General features: G+C 43.0%; 1 protein-coding gene across 1 annotated transcript in view; it reads right to left on the bottom strand.

Moving 5' to 3' along the window:
* DCLK2 (doublecortin like kinase 2) overlaps positions 1–19,092 on the bottom strand; it is a 121,766-nt gene extending 102,674 nt beyond the window's left edge. Inside the window, exon 1 of the mRNA XM_034771512.1 lies at positions 17,704–19,092. Coding sequence (XP_034627403.1) covers positions 17,704–18,124 — 421 coding nt within the window. The 5' untranslated portion in view covers positions 18,125–19,092. The remainder of the gene's footprint in view (positions 1–17,703) is intronic.
* Between the last annotated feature and the right edge of the window lie 625 nt (positions 19,093–19,717).

Genomic DNA, 19,717 nt, shown 5'->3' with positions numbered 1-19,717 from the left:
TCTGAACACGTGAAATTGACCAATTTTAAAACCCTCCGGCCGTGAAATTGATCAAAATGGACCATGAATTTGATAGGGCCCTCGCCATTTGTACTTATTCAGACCAGTTATCAGAATATCTTGCAAACATCTCCAATGGCCATAGATGGGACAGGCTCTGAGTTCTACAGTGAATTCTTTCCCCAGTGTTTCTTGCAGACATGCTCAGGCCCTAACCGATCACCATATTTGGGGTCGGGAATTTTCCCCCAGGTCAGATTGGCAGATACCATGGGGGTTCTTCATTTTCCTCTGCAGTATGGGACATAGATCACTTGCTGGTTTGAATTAGAGTAAAAGGTGTATTCTCTGAAACTCGAAGTCCTTAAATCATAATTTGAGGGTTTCAGTAATTGAGCCAGAGGTTATAGATCTAACATTGGAGTGAAGTTCTGTGGTCTGCAATGTGCAGGAAGTCAGGCTAGATGATCACAATGGTCCCTTCTGGCCTTAAATTCTGTGAGCCTACAAGAATCAGGGAGCCAAAATCAGCTCCCTGAAACCCCATGCCTCTCTGTCCGCCAAGCACAGTGTGGTTGCAGGAAAGAATCTGGCCCATTCTCTTCATTTTTCTGTGTGATTAGTTCATCATTTGAATACTCGCATGCAGCTTCCACTGATTTTAACTAGAACAATGAGTGCATATCAGAGGGCAGATCCAGACTCTGATATAACAAGAGTTCTGATATGTGGTCATATCAATTTTCTGGCAAGATCAGATCACTGTTTTACTCATCATAAAGAAATTTGTGAACTTATTTAAGAATTATCCTTCTCTTCCAGCAATATTTTCACATTAAGTTTGCAGAAACTACAAAGATATCACATTTTGTTAAAAAAAACAAAGACACAGCAATAATCAAACTATGAAAGATAGTACAGAGTATGGGAAAAGTCCTTACTCTACTAGATTCAGGGGTACATGCTTATTTTTCTGCTAGAATCCTCTTGAGCTATAAGGCTGCGCTGTCTCTAAATACTGGATTGCCAAATAGAAACACCCAGTGATTTGAGAGATCTTTCTTAACCCTTGCCAACAGGCTTATTAAAATTATAGATGCCAAACAGCTAAAGGAAAACACACTTCTAAATGAGCTGTAAAAACAGATGTTAGCAAATAACTATGGGAGAGATTTTTTTTTTTTTTAAAGTTAAAGAACTACATTTTTTACAGACCAATTTTTTTTCTTGAAGTTGCTTTAAAAAGGAGCAGATTTCTTTGTGAATGCTGAGGAATGGGCAGAGGATAGTGGGACAAAAGAAAATATTTGTATTTTGCGTGAGAGGGAATGTTTTGAATGATTAAAGCAGAACCCAGGAATCCCAATTACCAGTTTTCTAATCTCAGTTCAGCCAAGTGTTTACTATGTGACCTTGGGCAAGTCACTTGGGCCAGCATTTTCCAATTGTAGTCACTCAAATCAATATTTGGGCACTTAAGTGGCTTGTTTTTCGAAAGTGAACTACCTCCAGTTCAGCTTCTGTGGAAGAAGAAAAAATAATCTGCCATTAATTTAGGTGCCTAACTTTAGGCACCCAAGTTTGAAAATATTTTATGAGCCACATTTTGGTTCAGTTCACCTATCTTTTAATATTCTACCAACTTTTTATATGAAGGAACTTATCTACTCTATAATGTTATTCAGTTAAGGATATCTTGTAACAGTTATAAAAATACTAATATTTCCAATATCCCAAAAGAGATCCCAAAATAAGTGATAATGCTGATTTCAATGGTCTAATGTAACCTCTGGATTAGAGTACGTCAGGCAGCTATATAACTCTTGCACTACAGTGCCAAAAAGAGAGAAAATTCTTAGAAGTAGCACCATGAGATCTTCACAAATGTACCAAAAGCAGACAGAACTTTAGTGATTACAGTTTCACCCAAAAAGCTTTTATTTTCTAAATCACTTGGAATTTGAGTGACAGATGCTTTGAAGAAAGATATAGGTTTCAATATTAACATGGGTTAAACCAATAGGAAAGGAGGAAGGGCTTTTGGCTACAAAATGCTAATTCAAGTGACATTCACTGCATGTTTGCTTCCTTTCAATAACATTCATGTATCCAATGCTAAAAAATAAACAAAAGTCAGAGTTAAGCCTGATGGCCAAGGCTTAAATTAAAGAGGCTGGAGAAAAGAAAATGAATGTTGGACAGAAACAGGTTCCCCAGCTCAAATACATGCATTAATTTTTATAATGAAATTAAAGGACAACAGAACAGAAAGACTTCCTGTTCTTAGAATGCTTACCATTATAGATCTTCCCAATGTTACCTCAACATTGCCATTACAGATGCTCATCATGACAGGATATTTTATTTACACTACACTAGTTAATATGACACACTGTTTATCAGATTAATAATAGAACACCCGTCACAACTGTGGGAGCCTTCCTATAATATTTTAAATCTATATTAATCTACCAGAACAATGAAAACTTTTTTTTAAAATCAGTTCCATTTTCCAAGGTCTGAATAAGGCCAAGTCTCTTAAATATCTGGGGAAGTCATGGGGTCTATTTACTAGGATTTTTTCTGAGAAGGTGGGTCAAGTTGGGGTGTTATGATTTTCTTCCTTTGATAGGAAGGGGCAGGGAGGTTTTTTTAATTAAAATTTTTAAAAGTTACAGAATCCATTTCAGACTGTGTAAAATTCAACATTTTAGCTCTACTTTGCCAAACTTCCATTTCAAAACACAGGCTGCACGCAGGTTCATGAATTTGAAAGAATAGCCGATATACACAGGCAAAAACTGGCATAGTTTACGAACACTGATCCAACAAGCAGTTTGATACACCATAGGCTTATTATTTGGTCACCTTAGTGTATTGCAGATATTTGTCAATTGTTTTTCAATTCTATGCCTGCTTTCTTAGACTATTTATGGTAGCATCTCTTTTCACATGAGGCCAGATTGGGCTACCACACATGCATGCCTACACATCTGATTTGCTTGGGCAAACTGGCAGGTTATACTAACTTCAGCTAGCACACGTAAGTGCAAATTGCAACCCCTCACTCCAGCAATGAGCGCTGCCCTGCCAATAGGATTCACTTCAGTGGGCGGACAGGTGGAGTTTCTAAAAGAAAGCAAATTCTAGGTACTCTTCACCCATTTCCCACATCTGTAAAATGAGAAAGAACACTACCATCCAGACAGGGAAGCATTAATGTTTGAACAACACTCTACAAACACCATGTATTCTATCAAGGTGACTCTCCTGTGTTAAGAATGTTCTTGTCTTTGTATCTTTCTTTTGCAGAAAGAGTGGGACTTAATTGAAAGCATTTTACATTATGTGATCACCGATTATTCTGTATGTATATATCCAGTGAATTTGATATGTTGCTATATTTACCATTACACCAACAGATTTTAAATCCATTTGAACTCAAAGTTTTGATTTCCTCAACAACAAAAAATCCTCTGATGCTGTGATTATTAGCTCCCACTAAGTACTAACATTGATGTGTACAAATATTTCCCCCCAGGGTTACATTCTATATTTAAACCTATATTAATGAAATAGTTTCTAAATATCGTTGAATACAATGTAACAAATGCATAAAAGTGCATGCAATTCCAGCCCAACATAACGCAAGTTTAGCTGCTTTTTCAACTTTCCTATTGAAGGTTTTCCCATTTCAGCTGTGTATACATATTATCTAAACTGGAGACTAAGGGCCAGATATGAAGCCCACAGAAATCATGGGAATCCTTTGGATCAGACCCTAAATTTCAAAGTCACTCATAAACGTATCATCCCTAGAGGATTAGCACGATTCCACATACACATAATAGCTATGTTTCCAAGTATGTAAATATGCTGTTGACTTTAATATGCAGTGAACTTTACCTTAATCTACAGTTTGAAATATTTTTAAGCTAATGCATAACAGCCACAAATGGCATATACTTATAGCAATTGCCTTGCTGAAAATACAAAGCCTGAGTCTTTAGTATACGGGAGTGGCTTTCAAACTGTGGGGCATGGGATTAGTTAAGATTTTTCCCTTGTTTCTTCAAAATATTGTTGATAGCAGCGGCAGCTCCAGGCACCAGCACTCCAAGCGCATGCCTGGGGCGGCAAGCCACGGGGGGCACCCTGCCGGTCCCTGCGAGGGCAGCAGTCAGGCAGCCTTCAGTGGCTTGCCTGCAGGAGGTCCGCCAGTCCCGCGGATTCGGCGGCAATTCAGAGGCGGGTACGCCGAAGCCGCGGGACCGGGGACCTCCCGCAGGCATGCCGCCAAAGGCAGCCTGCCTGCTGTGCTTGGGGTGGCAAAAAAGCTAGAGCCGCCCCTGGTTGATAGCATAACAATTTCTCTCACTAGCTGCGTGTCCTACTCCAGCTCCTGCTGCTGCTGCCAGGCTGGAGGAATGAGGAGCAAGGGGACCTTGTGGCCTCTCCCTGTGCCAGAGGTGGAGGGGTAGGATGGCATACCAGGTCACTCACTCTCCAGGGGCAGATACAGATGCACTCCCTTGGCAGGTAGTTCCTGCCTACCCACACAGGCTCTTGCACCTGCGTGCTGGTGATTGAGCCAGGACCAGAGGAGCCTGTGGCCTGTGAATGATTCTGGGGATCCCAGGGACAGTGTAGAACTGATGAATGAAATTGTTTTTAATTGTTCACTTTATTAATGTAACTTCATAAGTAAAATTTTATGAATGAAACAATATTCATTCATAAAACCGGTTACCCCAATAACTGGCTAATTAACCATTAAGATGCTTGTTAAGAGCCATAGCTGTTCAGACAGCTGCCTTTGTAAGTTTCACTCTCAATCCTATTCCTGCTTAAATCACTGTGGCCTGGTCTATACTACCCGCCTGAATCGGCGGGTAGAAATCGACCTCTCGGGGATCGATTTATCGCGTCCCGTCGGGACGCGACAATCGATCCCCGAATCGGCGCTCTAACTCCACCAGCGGAGGTGGTAGTAAGCGCCGCCGACAAAAAGCGGCAGAAGTCGATTTTGCCGCCGTCCTCACAACGGGGTAAGTCGGCTGTAATACGTCGAATTCAGCTACGCTATTCACGTAGCTGAATTTGCGTATCTTAAATCGACTCCCCGCTGTAGTGTAGATGTACCCTAAGACTTGCATTGTTTCAGTATTGTAACTTCTGTTCACCATTTATTACACTTGCCTACAGTGTAACTTCTGTGCACTGTTTGCCATATTGTAATTCAAACCCCATTTTAAAACGCTTACTCCATATTGTAAGGGCTTGCTGCAACCTTCATTTTTGCAAACCCTGCTGTAATCTTATTAGTTTAGTTTAGATGTGTGAATGAGGTATCTATGGATGATGGAATCAACCTCCAGCCCCAGCCTGTCCTGATTACATAGAATTCAAACACCAACGGCTGAAGATGCAGACAAGAGCCCTAACAAAGTAAGAAGAATCCACCCTAAAAAGAAAAGGTACAATAAAAGGAAGATCAAAGCCCGGTCCGAGTCTGAAAGTCATGTCTGCAATTGATGGGTGATCAATCACCAAACCTGGAGGCAGTGTGACACAGCAAGACCTATAGACTCAGGATTCAAACTAAAGCCTACAAAAAGGACGGATGAGATGGAAAACTTTGGAGGAGGGTAACATTCTGCTGCCAACATGGAAGGGCATCAGTGCATGCCCAACAGAGACCCAGCTCGTCCTTGTGCCCGGCTTTCCTGGCCAGTTAGCTGCCACAAGCTACAAACCCAAGCTGCAAACTCAAGCAGGACTGGTAACTATGCAGCAGCTGCAGAACATCTGATGGATGTGTGTGTGTGTGAGAATGTGTGTGAATGTGTGTGTGTATAGGTATTAGGTATAATGTGTGTGTATAAGGATTAAGATATTAGTTATTGGTCATAAATCAAATTGTTACCATAATAAGTGTGGCATCTTTATCTTGTCCCCTTTAATAAGATCCCGCTAGTTTTTATTGGTATAACATTTCTGGTGATTGAGCCAGGACCAGAAGAGCCGGTGGCCTGTGAATGATTCTGGGGATCCCAGGGACAGGAGCATGAGGAGAGGTGCACAGCACAGATGTCCGCATCCAGTTGGGGATGCTCACAGGCCAGGGAGCAGTTGAGCACCTAGTCAGGATGGACTCCCTGACCCTAGGCATCCAAGGAAATACTCTCTCTTAGAAAAAGTGTGTGCACATGGCACATGACTCTCCAAGGGGAGGTAGGGGGGAAAGGACACAGCCAAAAAAAAAAAAAAAAAAAAAAAAAAAAGAAGTTGGGAGCCTCCTATGTAAAACATTGGCATTCAACATAAATCCATCAACTCTCCAGTTTTTAGATTGTAATATGAAAATTTGTTACTTAGATATTACATGGCTGTTAACAAATATAAAAGCAAACTATACGCTGATGCAAAGGAAATTTTGTTAAGCAATAAGAGGCTTATTAGGCAGAAATAATATGAGCGCTACTGAAGTAGGTTACAGTCTAGCTTCTGTATCCAGCCAAACTATTCTGCAGGAAGCTCAACCAGGCTGCAGAACTATTTTAGAAGTATGAAAGCGCCTCACGAGTTGGCATTTAAATTTCAATGGGGCATATGTAAAATCCAAAGATTTATTACAATACTGTTTGCAGCAATCAAAAAGTGACATCTTTTCTGTGCAGAAAGCCTCCTAGTGATAAGAAAACCCCAAATAAGGCCTATGCTTGTTTAAAAAGATAGAACAACTGTTGACATTTGGATCATTATACAATCAACAAATAATTTAATTTGTTTTTTACTCTCTACCTCAGAGTTTGGAGTTACACATGAAGAACAAATGTTACCGGCCTGTAAAACCCAAATTCTTAAGTAGTTTGCCCTTGGGTTGGGAAACTAAAAGTTTCCCCAACATTGTATTCTTCACAGAAAAACCTGTCACACCCTAACCCAAGGCTTTTTGGATCCTTTTGAGGAATAGTTTTCAGAACACCCAACAAAAATCTCAGGCTCTTGGCTATGCAGCTGTAAACACTGATATTGCACAGATTAGAGGAAAAATGAGAGAGATGGGTCCTGTCCTTTTATGATAATTAAGGGAATTCTTGAGATCAATTATTTTCTGGATTCATGTAAAATTGGGATATACTATTTTCCCTGATTTTAAGCAGATATATTTATTAAATATCCTTATAATTAATATTTTCTAATATATTTACATCTGGCTATATAAATATAATATTCTGACTTCATGACATTGAGAAAAAACAATCTTGAACATCACCACAAAATAAAACTGTATGTGACTTGTGATTATACATGGTCATTAGGAAAGTAGTTGCCAAATATCTCAGTGCCTTTCATGGCATGAACATTATACATCACAGCCAACTGGCTACACATTTAAGAAGCAAGCCAGAAGTGTTCGGATGTCTCATGATCAAAAACACAGGTTGCTAAAGGAAGATTTGCAGATATTCCATTTAAACCTCGCCATTCTGAACACTGCCTTACAGTTCTAGATTCCCCCAGACTTCAATACGAGTTTTACTCAAGTATTAACAGCAAAATCTGACCCTCTGTATTCACAAGATATGATGATCCCATTCAGTTATCTCAGTTCAGAATAGGTGTAATGCAGTTCACTGTACTTCCTGGAGTGTCAATGAGTTTGTCTTAGAGATCTCAGTATAAAATGTTTCCAGTAACTGCTTTGCCATATTTTCTATATGTTGGAAGCTGCATAATAATATAATGGGAAACTAAGTATGAACCAGCATCCACTATCACAAGATGCTTCCATCTAGTTCTCCTAGATAGCATAAGTTGTCTCCAATTTTACACATACTAATATTTAATAGCATTCCTCTTTCCTGCCCCCAAATTTCAGCAAAAACAACAATTATCAAGTAATAAATAAAGTTATGATGGAAATTTTAACTACACAAAGTTTAGGGAATTCAAGAAACGAAAGGGCCAGATTCAGTTCTCATTTACACCGGATTTACATTAAGGTAACAGATCAGAATCTTCTTCATAATTTCCAGAACCCTGGTAGTTCAGTTTCCTTTTTAAATGCAGTTAAAACTTCAACCATAATATTGCAATATGGAGCTTTTCATGCTTCTCTTCCTTAGTTTAAAATAAAATAAGAGATTTTTATAATCATCACATGAGATGCAAGACTGAACTGCTCCAGATATAGAGCAAAGGCTAGTCTATGTACCTAAATATTAGACACAGTCAAATAAACACAGGTGGTAGTGTGTGTGTGTATGTATTTTTTTTAAATCAGATATGTGTATCTGAATAGCCATATTTAAATTGATAAGCTACATTGGGCATGTGCACTCTACTATTTTCAAATGCTTATAACATTTTTCAAATACGTATTCTTTTTTCTCAAAGTCAATAAAGTTTACATTCCTGACTGAGGATTGAGTACATACTAATTTTTTTACAACAAAAGAGCTTGAGTTCTCAGAATGCCAGCACAAGGAGAGAACACTGAGTCCCATATTCACAAAGGGCCTTAGGTATTTAAACCCCTGACTTAAGCACTTCAATCCCAGTGTGATCCACAAAACTGCTCAGCTGCCGCTTAATCCTGCGGACACCTAAACTGACTCAGTGCCTAAATTTTCAGGGTAAAAAGTTCCCTGGGCACCTATGGCTATGTCTACACTAGAGACCTTACAGCAGCACTACTGGAACGCTGCAGCTGCGCCACAGTAAATTCTCCCCTGTAGCCGCTCTATGCTAACGGGAGAGAGCTTTCCCGTTGGCATAATAAAACCACCTCCCACAAGCAGTGGTAGCTATGTTGGCAGGAGAGGGTTTCAATCTCTCTTATTTAAATATGTATACACAGTGGAATAGCTTCAAAAGTCATTGGGCCAGAGAGTGAATGACTCTGTAGAGTTCAGTTGTTAGGGTATCCACTTCAGAGGTCCAAGACCCAGGGTCCACTCCCCTTACTCCAATCACTCTTGGTACAAAGTGAGCTAGCTTCAAGAGGAGAAACTAAGGGAGACTCAGAAGGTTCCATAGCTCAGTAGTCAGAGCATTCTTCTGAAAAGTGTGGGAGACCCCTGTTCAAATCGTCTGTCTCAGGCAGAGGGAGGAATTGAACCTAGGTTTCCCACATCCTAGGTGAATTCTCTAATCACTGAGCTAAAAGTTATAACAGCTATATCTGCCACCTCCTCCAACCAGTTTGTGTAGAGCAAGGCAGGCACTTAACTACTATCTGTAGAACTGGAAGGGACCCTGAAAGGTTATTGAGTCCAGCCCCCTGCCTTCACTAGCAGGACCAAGTACTGATTTTGCCCCAGATTCCTAAGTGGCCCTCTCAAGGATTGAACTCACAACCCTGGGTTTAGCAGGCCAATGCTCAAACCACTGAGCTATCCCTCCCCCACACTACAGGAAAAGGGTTCCCTGGCTGTGGATCAGAGATAGGTGCCTCTCTGCAGCCCAGACTTAGGCACCTAGCACTGTGAGGAGGGGCTTAGGATTCCACCACTCTCCCCCATCTCCCATTCATGAATTTCAGCCATTTCCCACCTACAATGCTGGTTTTGATGCCTCCCACTCTTAGACACCTCTCTCTCTCCAAGTTTTGTATAGGCCAGGGAGTCTAGGCACCTAACACAGGCTTTGTGGATCCCAGTTGTTGTTTCAGTGATTTTCCTAGCACTTAAAAGTTAAGTAATGCAGCGCCAAGTCCCTTTGTTGATTCAGGCCTAAATTCAGATAAAAAAGCAGCTAAACTAAAGTTACTGAAATTTTTAAATAATCTGCCTTTAAGTAGAGTACAAATATGAAAGAGCAGCCCAAAAGGCAATTTTTTCTGCAAATGTACAGACACCTAAGATGTCAACTTAGAGTGAAAATGCTTCGTAATTATAACTATAGCATTAGGTTAAAAGAACCTATGTGCACTCCTGGAAGACGACAATATGAGGGGGGTATCAAGTGTATTCTACTCAATCTCTGAACAACAGATTTGGAACGAGAGTCTTGGGGTGAGATATGGCCATTGGTCTGCCTTTGTGAGGTGTTAATGGGCTTCTATTATCTCCTGAGGCTGAGATAAAGTGTCCTGCTTCTCAGTGAGAAACTACACAACAGAGTAGAATAGATGACACAGTTATGAGTGTCCCTAGAGAAAGAGCCATCAGTCCCCATTTTTTACAAGTGCGCTACTTTGAGGCGCATAAGTCAAAGCAGGTATCTGGTTGCCCTTCATCTTTCTGTCTCATAAGCCTCAGCTCATTCTCACAGCATCCGGTACATCTAATAAGGATGCAGACAGGTCCCTGTTCAAACTCTTTCTGCCTGACTCTTTCGTAGTGCCAGATACTACTGATGATTCTTTAAACTGGATGGTCAGAAGGAATAGTCATTAGAGTATCCTTTCTCTACTTCATACCACAAGGAGACCAGATTTCCAGAGCACTGGTAAACTTCATTTTCCTTCCTTCCTGATTTCTTAGGTCCTTGGACAACCTACAAATGATCATGTTCTTGTCCTCAATCTACTTAAACTCCCCAGATACAGACCCTTTGAGAAGCTAGGATGCCACTCTTACTCATTCTCACCTACTCCTTTCTCTGCTTGCCCCTGCTCTCACCTTCCATTTTGTAAGGGGGTACAGATGAGAATTTTCTGAAAGGCATGATTAAGGCCACAGGTTATCAAGCTTGCTGATTCTATCATTTGGCTTACCCACAAGAAGTAGACACCTACCCTGAGAAACACTCCATAAACTTCAATTTTTTCATATTAAGTAGATCCCCAGTGGTGGTTTTGTTCATATCACAACAGTTTATTGCACTAACATTTCCTATGTAAACTGAAAACACTGCATCTCTCCAATACAGTTAACATATATTTGAGAGATGCAAATATTTTAGAAGCATTGTTTAAAAAAAAAGTATCTACCTTCCTGTGTTATACCAGCCAAATCGTCCCTGTCCTTTACATTTTTTTATGATTTCTGAGGTACCCTGGCTTTTGGCTTCAATGCAAGAAGATAATTGTGCCTTCTGCAAGCAGTGAAGATACAAATTGCCAGCTGGTGCTAGCATCTGGTTGTTCTGGCACAAGGAAAGATGTTCTTGACCTACTTGGTAAAAGCATACACCAGTTATAATCTTGAGTACTTTAACAGGATTAACCCGATATTGTGATATGCAGTAATAATACTCAAAAGAGTAAGTACTTGGATCACTCACTAATTGGTTCCCACCAATGCTTTCTTTCTTCTGCTCCCTGCTAACATGAAATAGCCATCTCCTCAGGACAGATAAAACAATATCCTGGGACATTGCTCCCTGCCATGGATAATGACAGCTCTACTGAGAATCTTTCTACATCCTCCCAAAAGGCTTCTGTACATGTACCTAGCATCTTTGACAACTTTGAGTATGTTGCCAGTGGTGCTGACATACCATAAGAGGTTTAACTATAGCTGTTGAAAGCAAATGCTATTAAGAGTATTTGTGCTATGCAGAGCACTAAAGATGCCCTATCACTTGCCACATCAGAATGCCTGTTTCATCAGTGATGAAGACCACTTTTTCCTAGTTCTTCCAGAAGTCCAAAATAATCTCCTGGTTAAGGCCAAGGAGCCTCAATATTTTCCTAGTTCCAGAAAAATCTAAGTATGAGATGAGAGGCTGCATGACCAGTAAAAAATAAAAAGTAAAACAGAAGATGCTAAAGAAATAGAGAGTCATGAGCACCAGCTTCTGCCACTGTGAAGAATTATCGTGTGTTTCCACTCCATTCCTAGTGCCTAGACAACATAGTGGTAATATGAAGTCATTTCAAAAATTAAAAAACTAGACACCTATCTAGACATCTCAGATATACCTCAGTTTCTGCAAACTGATCTTATGTCCCACACTCAACCAATTAATCATTGGGAGTGGGAAGGAAGAGATAGAGAAAGTAAAAATAAATAATAATAATAATAATAATAATAATAAATAAAGGTTGTTCCACTATGGCTATATAAAGGTGAAATATAAAAATGCACGTGGGAATCCTATTACCCCAAACCAAAAATATTTTGTTGGTGTCACATATAGTAAGTGTGTGCGTCACATCAGCAGAAGGATGGGGAGAAATTACACACACAATATCCCGCTGTGCTCAAACAAGGATATATACTATAGAGGTGAGAAACATGGGTTTAGCAAGAGAATGTATCCCAAATAAAATCTTATTCTCCCTATTCCCAACAGCTCACACTATTGATGAATTTGCCAAGCACATTTGGGTCCTGTATATTAAAGGACACAGCCCTGCTTCCATGAACTCCAACATAAGCAGAATCCAGAACCTTAGAGATTCCTCTTGTGACGGATTGGATCACAGAAACCCCCTTGGGAGCTGCCACCCGATGTGCAAAGACTACCTCTGCTCCCGTTTTCCCTGCCAGCTCAGGACTCCAGCACCCTGTCTTGCTGAGCCAGCCACTCCTGTCTGGCTCTAACACAGACCCAGGGTCTGAATCACGTGTCCCAAAGCTGCAGGTTTACCTGAAAACAGCTCACAGTAGTGTGCTTGTCTTTAACACTCAGATGCCCAACTCCCAATGGGGTCTAAACCCAGATAAATCTGTTTTACCCTGTATAAAGCTTATGCAGGGCAAACTCATAAATTGTTCGCCCTCTATAACACTGATAAAGAGATATGCACAGTTGTTTGCTCCCCCAGGTATTAATACATACTCTGAGTAAGTTACTAAATAAAAAGTGATTTTATTAAATACAGACAGTAGGATTTAAGTGGTTCCAAGTAGTAACAGACAGAACAAAGTAAGTCACCAATAAAATAAAATGCGCAAATCTATGTCTAATCAAACTAAATACAGATGATTTCCTCACCAGTTCCAGAGCACTCCCTTTTACAGGCTAATCTCCTTTTAGCCTGGGTCCAGCAATCACTCACACCCCCTGTAGTTACTGTCCTTTGTTTCAGTCTCCTTCAAGTATCCTGGTGGGGGTGGAGAGGCTCCTTCTTTAGCCAGCTGAAGACAAAATGGAGAGGTCTCCCACAGGTTTAAATAGACTCTTGTGGGTGGGGACTCTCCTCCTCCCTCCTATGCAAAGTCCAGCTCCAAGATGGAGTTTTGGAGTCACCTGGGCAAGTCACATGCCCCTGCATGACTCAGTCTTTACAGGCCGATGCCATTGTCCACATGGTATCTTGCATGTCTCCAGGAAGACTTCTTATGTGGATTGGAGCATTCCAAGATGCATTGTTCTCCAAGTGTTTCCTGATCAGGTACTTAACCTGGCGAATTCCTTCCTAAAGAAGCTGACCAAATGCCTCCCAAAGCTTACTTAGAAACCAAGCAAGCATACAGTCCATATTCTTAACCTCAAGTAGAAAATGATATATATGTACAAATAGGATGAATAGATATAGTAGACCATAACCTTTACGGAGATATGTTACCTGGCACAGGCAGCACAAAACATATTCCAGTTATGTCATACATACATTTATAAGCATCCTCCCCATAAAGCCTTATGGGGTACACTGTCACACCTCTCTCCTCATGTTCTATGCAGGCACCTGAGTTGTCAAATTGACAATCCAGAGATATTTACATTTACTGGAGCTGGGGACAGACCTGTCTCTGTGGAATGTGCTCAGCATCTCTGGTCCAGCAGAGCACGAATTTGCATGCCCTTCAGAACATGATGCGAAGCATGTTTAACTAGACTTGTTGAAGGATGTGAAATTTTTAAGTGGCAGTTGTTAGGTTACAATTATTGTTGTGATGTGTGTTGTTGAATTTGTTTGTGGCTATACATAAGTTATATACTATATACATTAAACAACAACAGAGTGTCTGATTTTTTTTTTTAAATTCTTACTGTATGTGCCCAAGCCCACAACAAAGCATGTAGCATCTCAATTTAGCTGATACAGAATATCATGACACAGGGTTTGATCAGCCAGTTCTTATATGCCAAACTGACAAACAGCAAATTTGCCTTAAAGTGTTCATCTGCACTGGATCTGTCTAGAGCTGTAAAGAGCGACTCTGAGCTGAGACAAGCTTAACACAGCACCTACTGGCTTGGTCACAGAGGCTGGAGGCTCTCTTTAAGCTCACATGATACAGCTCAGAACTCTTGGGGCTCCAAGTATCAGCCGCAGAAATGGGCAGAATGTACAAACAGCTTGTCCTGCCAACAGAGATATGAAGGTTTCAGAGTAGCAGCCGTGTTAGTCTGTATCCGCAAAAAGAAGAACAGGAGTACTTGTGGCACCTTAGAGACTAACAAATTTATTAGAGCATAAGCTTTCGTGGACTACAGCCCACTTCTTCGGATGCATATAGAATGGAACTTATGCTCTAATAAATTTGTTAGTCTCTAAGGTGCCACAAGTACTCCTGTTCTTTTTTTTAGAGATATGAAGGACTGAGGTAGGTGGCTACATTGGCTCTGGTACCTGGCCGTCAGTTACCATACACAAGAGCCTTCCACTAAATTTACAACATATGCACCGCTACTAATGGTGTGGAGAATTCAAGTCTACTGCTAATGTTCTTTAGAAGCATTAATTCCACTGTGGATTTCCATTCAAGTCTGCTTGGTCAGAAAGGAAGAGCAAGTAAAGAGTAAGTGTTTCTCCACCAAGCTGATGGAGTCCTGACTGCAAAGGAGGGTTTCTATGGGCTCTTATAGATGGTAGAGTCATTTTCTGTACTCTTTTCCCTGCCCCTCCATGCTTCCTGCCTCAGGGTTTTCTCTTCTCTATATGCATGGTAAACAGATCTATAACAGAAACTAATGTTGGTGAAATTTGGTGTGCTAATTGGAGCATATGCTAATCCAATCATGACACTGAAGGACTTTTTGAATATTCCTATAAGCTGTGTTGATCATGGATAAATGAGCAAATTAATGGGAATTTTTTTTCCTTTTATTTTACTTAGAGAACCATGAAAGTGATGTTTCAATAGCGGTATTATTGTTGTTGCTGTGCATCTGATCAATAAAACAAAAGGGCACACTCAATGAGCATATTACAAAAGAGAGACAAATACTGGCCTCATTTGCACCCTTAAAACCCCACCTAGGTTAATAAGACTGCAGAGTTTGTCCTGATGATTCTAACCAGTACATGAAAAAACAAAACAAAAAGATACTATGGACGAAAGTTTTAAATGATCAGTTTATAAAACTGATAGGAATCAATCAGTTTTAACAATAACTGTACTAAAAGCCACCTAAAACAGGCAATCCCTCCTTCATGAAACCACTTTAATAAGCATTATTTTTTTGGCATTAAATTTATTTAACTATTATTTAAAACAGGTGTGGGCAAACTTTTTGGTCCGAGGGCCACATCTGGGTATGGAAATTGTATGGCGGGCCATGAATGCTCACGAAATTGGGGGTTGGGGTGTGGGATGGAGTGAGGGTTCTGGGCTGGGGCCAGAAATGAGGAGTTCAGGGTGTGGGAGGGGGCTCCGGATTGGGGCAGAGGGTTGGGGTGAGGGCTCTGGGCTGGGACCGAGGGGCTCAGAGGGTAGAAGTGGGATCCGGGCTAGGGCAGGGGGTTGGGGTGCAGGAGGGGATCAGGGGTACAGGCTCTGGGAGGCACTTATCTCAAGCAGCTCCCAGAAGCAGCAGCATGTCCCCCACTCTGGCTCCTACGTGGAAGCGTGGCCAGGTGGCTCTGCGCACTGCCCCATCTGCAGGTGCTGCCCCTGCATCTCCCATTGGCCACAGTTCCCAGCCCATGCGAGCTGCGGGGGTGGTGCTTGGGGCGAGGGCGGCATGTGGAGCCCCTTGGCTGCCCCTACGTGTAGGAGCTGGAGGGGGGACATGCCGCTGCTTCTGGGAGCTGCGTGGAGCCACGGCATGTGCAGACTGGGGCAAGCCCCAGACCCTGCTCCCCGGCGGGAGCTCAAGGGCCAGATTAAATCATCTGAAGGGCCGGCCCGGATGTGGCCCCCTGGGTTTGCCCACCCCTGACTTAAAAGATCACTTTTACTAGGCACCCATTTTTAGACTAGAGATGAGCAAACTTCTATTGTCTAATTTCATATTCACTTAAACATCTGAGGTGACATTCTGGCCTCATTGACTTAAACAGGGCCAGGATTTCACTCCTGGTATTGAGAAGAGTGACTCAAATGATACTGAAAATTCTGCTTAGGCAAGACCATGAAAGAGAGACCACAGGGGGAATAAAGTCCAATTTTAAAAAAAAATGGAAAAAATAAGTAGAGAGCAAGCAACTAATGAAAACATTGATGGAAACTATCTATACATCATATGCAGAGCACCCACTTATACCAGCCTAGCTATTGCATACCCAAACATGCAGCACAGGTACCTTTTAAGTAGAATTTTTAATTAAATAATCCCTTTTTAAAAAAAGGAGATTGGAGGAGGATTATGGGTGTTACCTTATAGAGAAGTTTGCAACAACAAGGATTAGTCTGCAAGAACACCACAAGATTCTCCTTTCCCTGCTTAAGGCAAGTGCCATTGCCGTACAAATCAGAGAAGGAGTCCTCTTCAATAAGAGCAATTGCCCATATTTTTAAAATGTATTTCGGCACCTAGAATGCAGATGGCTACCTACTGAGATTTTCAAAAGTGCCTCAGCACCTGGCTCCCATAAATTTTAATAGGAATTAGGCACTTTTCAATATTCCACTAGATGCCAAGCTGCATCTTTAAACACCTTTAAAAGTTTGGCCCGTCAGATCCTAAATGTCACTGAAAGTCATTAGGGTCTTAGTCCTAAGTCACTTCTGAAAAAGGGACTTACGCCTCCAGTTTGGTCCATTAAATGCCAAAATATAAATATCAAGGCTCCTATAGGATGACTGTTTTCAGAGTATTTTACAATGCAAGGGCTTTCTCTTGTTCTGAATAAGTCTGAATTGCCATGGGTGAAACAGCAATATTGACATAATGTTATAGGAGTTAAATTAAAACATTTCCTTTCCCAAACAAATAAAAAGATATCTGAAATACATCCAGAAAATGTATTACTAATCCTATAGTTGAAACAAAATATCAGCCAATTAGTTAATCACATCAGTTCAAACAAACACACACTACCATAGGGTACCTCTGGGTAAGCTGCAGGGAAACACCAGTGAGAGGGGGCTGGGGATAGATAGGAAGGAGAATGGTGTAGGTAGGGGAATAGGCACAGAACAAAAAATTGAGTTCTAAATGTAGCTCTTCCACTGACTAGGCTTGTGGTTCTGGGCAGCTTCTCTGCACCAGTGTCCCTCTAAAACAAGGTTAATACTTACCTACCTCCTAATGAGGATTCATTAGTTTTTTTTTTAAAAAAAAACCTCTACAGATGCAAAGGAGCCAAATTCCACACAGTTGCACCCATGTAAATCCAGATTAACTCTGGATTGAAGCCAATGGAGTTACAGAATTCAACCCTAAGTAACTAGTCTTGCTAAGGTGCCTTGTGGGTTTAGACAGAGAAAACACAACGGGAGAACGTGAATGCCTTGTGTAGATGGGGTGGGACTGGGAAGGCACAGCATGCTGGGGGAATAACAAGAGAAGGTACCTTACAGGAATACAAGGTAAAATAAGAGGTCAGACCATCCCAGCAATGCTCCTCTCAGGAGCCAGCCATCCTGTACAGCCTGGACTTTACTCCTCAGCAGCTGCAGGTGTCTCTCTTACCTTCCACTAGCTCCTCCAAGCTGGTGAGTTTCCTGCTGCCATCAATGGTGTAGATGGTGCGGACCCCCTGGGGCAGGTTCACATTGTCCGACAGCGACCTGGTGAGTTCGATCAGGAGAGCATCGAAGGAGCGAAAGCGGTCGCTGGAAACGGCAAACACCAAGCCCTTGAAGTACCTGTCCCCATTGCGGTAGAAGCGGGCTTTCTTTGCTTTCTTCTCCGAGCTGAGGGCCTGCAGCGTCCGCGTGCGGTAGAAGCTGCAGTGGGCGCTGTGCGCGGGGCTTGGGATGAGCCCGTTCCCCTTGGGCCCGGAGCTGCTGCTGCAACTCGAGCCGGTCCCCGCTCTGCGAGCCCCCGAGCGCTGCTGCCTTTTGTCCCGCTCCTCAAAGTGCTCCAGCTCAATGCTCCTGTTGCTGGCCATTTATTGCTTTATTTATTGCACCTCCCCCTTCCAACAGCTAGTCCCCCTGCTTTTCCCCCGGACTCCACGGGGCCAGAAACCTGCCACTAAGCCTGGCTCAGGGCATGCAGATTCAGCGCGCACCTAATTTAGCATCACGCCGAGCCACCCCGCCTGGAGAGATATGGCGAGAGAGCTACACCTACCCCGCTCAGTATTTACACCCCTGAGCGCCAACGTTGCCCTTGGGACTAGCTGTCCTGCGGTGTGATGATCTTTGCCCCCCCTCTTAAGGCACACATGCACCCACTCACAAACGCATCCTGCTGCCTGCCTAAGGAAAGCCTAACTCCGCATCTCGCGGCCAGGCGCAGCAGCAGCTAGGACACAGGACACAAACTTCGGGAGGCGGAGGAGTGGCTGGCTCCTAGCTGTAGCCACGCAGCCTCACACAATAAAGAGGATGCTGCTAGCCATGATGTCCCCAATCATGCCATTCTCTGCTGTGGGGGTGGGGAAGGCATCTCTCTCCCGCCCGCTCCCAGCGCCTTCCAATCCGGAATGCCCAGCTCCAATTGCCCACCACAGCGCGCCGGGAGCCCGCGGGGCTCGGATCACATGGGCGGATTGCAGGCAGGGGGATGCCTCACGCGGCTGCCGCTCCCCCGCTACCGCATTCGCCGCTCGCCCACAAGGCGCAGAGGAGAGACACAAATCCAGCCTCCTCTGGGAGCAGACAGCCCCCTCCCCAGCGCTGCAACAATCAGCCCCCGAGTCCGCGGTCCCGCCCTGCACAGCTCCAGCGGGTAGGAGCAGCAGCTGGGGAAGGCTGTTAGTGGAACTGCCCTGTAAAAAAGCAAACGCCTGGCCCCTAGCTTCCCTCCCCCTACGCCTTTCTATGCCGGCGACTTCTATAGCCGGGCGCAGAGGCTCCAACAGGAGGAGCGAGCTGCGGCTGTAACCCGGCCGCTCCGCACTAATGGCAATGCAGCGTGTGAGGCAGGCGAGGGCTTCTCCCGGGTCCTAAACAAACGCCTCTCCTATAGTAATGAGCCCAGCGGGGTTTGAGCACAAGCTGCCTGTTATCAACCCCATTGTAAGCTGCACTCAGGCTCTAGCTTGTATCTAGGGCCCTACCGAATTCATGGCCATGAAAAACGCCTCAGGGATCATGAATTCTGGTCTTTTGTGTGTTTTTACCTTACACTATACAGATTTCACAACGTTTCTCCAACTGCGGGAGACCCAAAAGTTGCAAGTGAGTTGCAAGATTATTTTATGGGGTAAGCACAACCTCACTTCTGTGCTGCCTTTGGAGCTGGGCCGCTGGAGAGCAGCAGCTGTTGGCCAGGCACCCAGCTCTGAAGGTGGTGCCCGGCCAACAGCAGTACAGAAGTAAGGCAATACCATACCACGCCATCTTTACTTCTGTGCTGCTGCTGGCAGCAGCTAGCTGGCCAGCATCCACTGCTCTCCAGCTGCCCAGCTCTGAAGGCAGCATCACCAGCAGCAGCAGTGCAGAAGTAAGGGTAGCAGTACCACAACCCACCCTACAACTGCTGGGGTCAGGGCCCCTACAATTACAACACCCTGAAATTTCAGATTTAAATAGCT

This window comes from Trachemys scripta, chromosome 5 (genome assembly GCF_013100865.1).
Source record: "Trachemys scripta elegans isolate TJP31775 chromosome 5, CAS_Tse_1.0, whole genome shotgun sequence".
In the NCBI taxonomy this organism is placed as follows: Eukaryota; Metazoa; Chordata; order Testudines; family Emydidae; genus Trachemys; species Trachemys scripta.
This window is presented reverse-complemented; position numbering and strand designations above follow the sequence as displayed.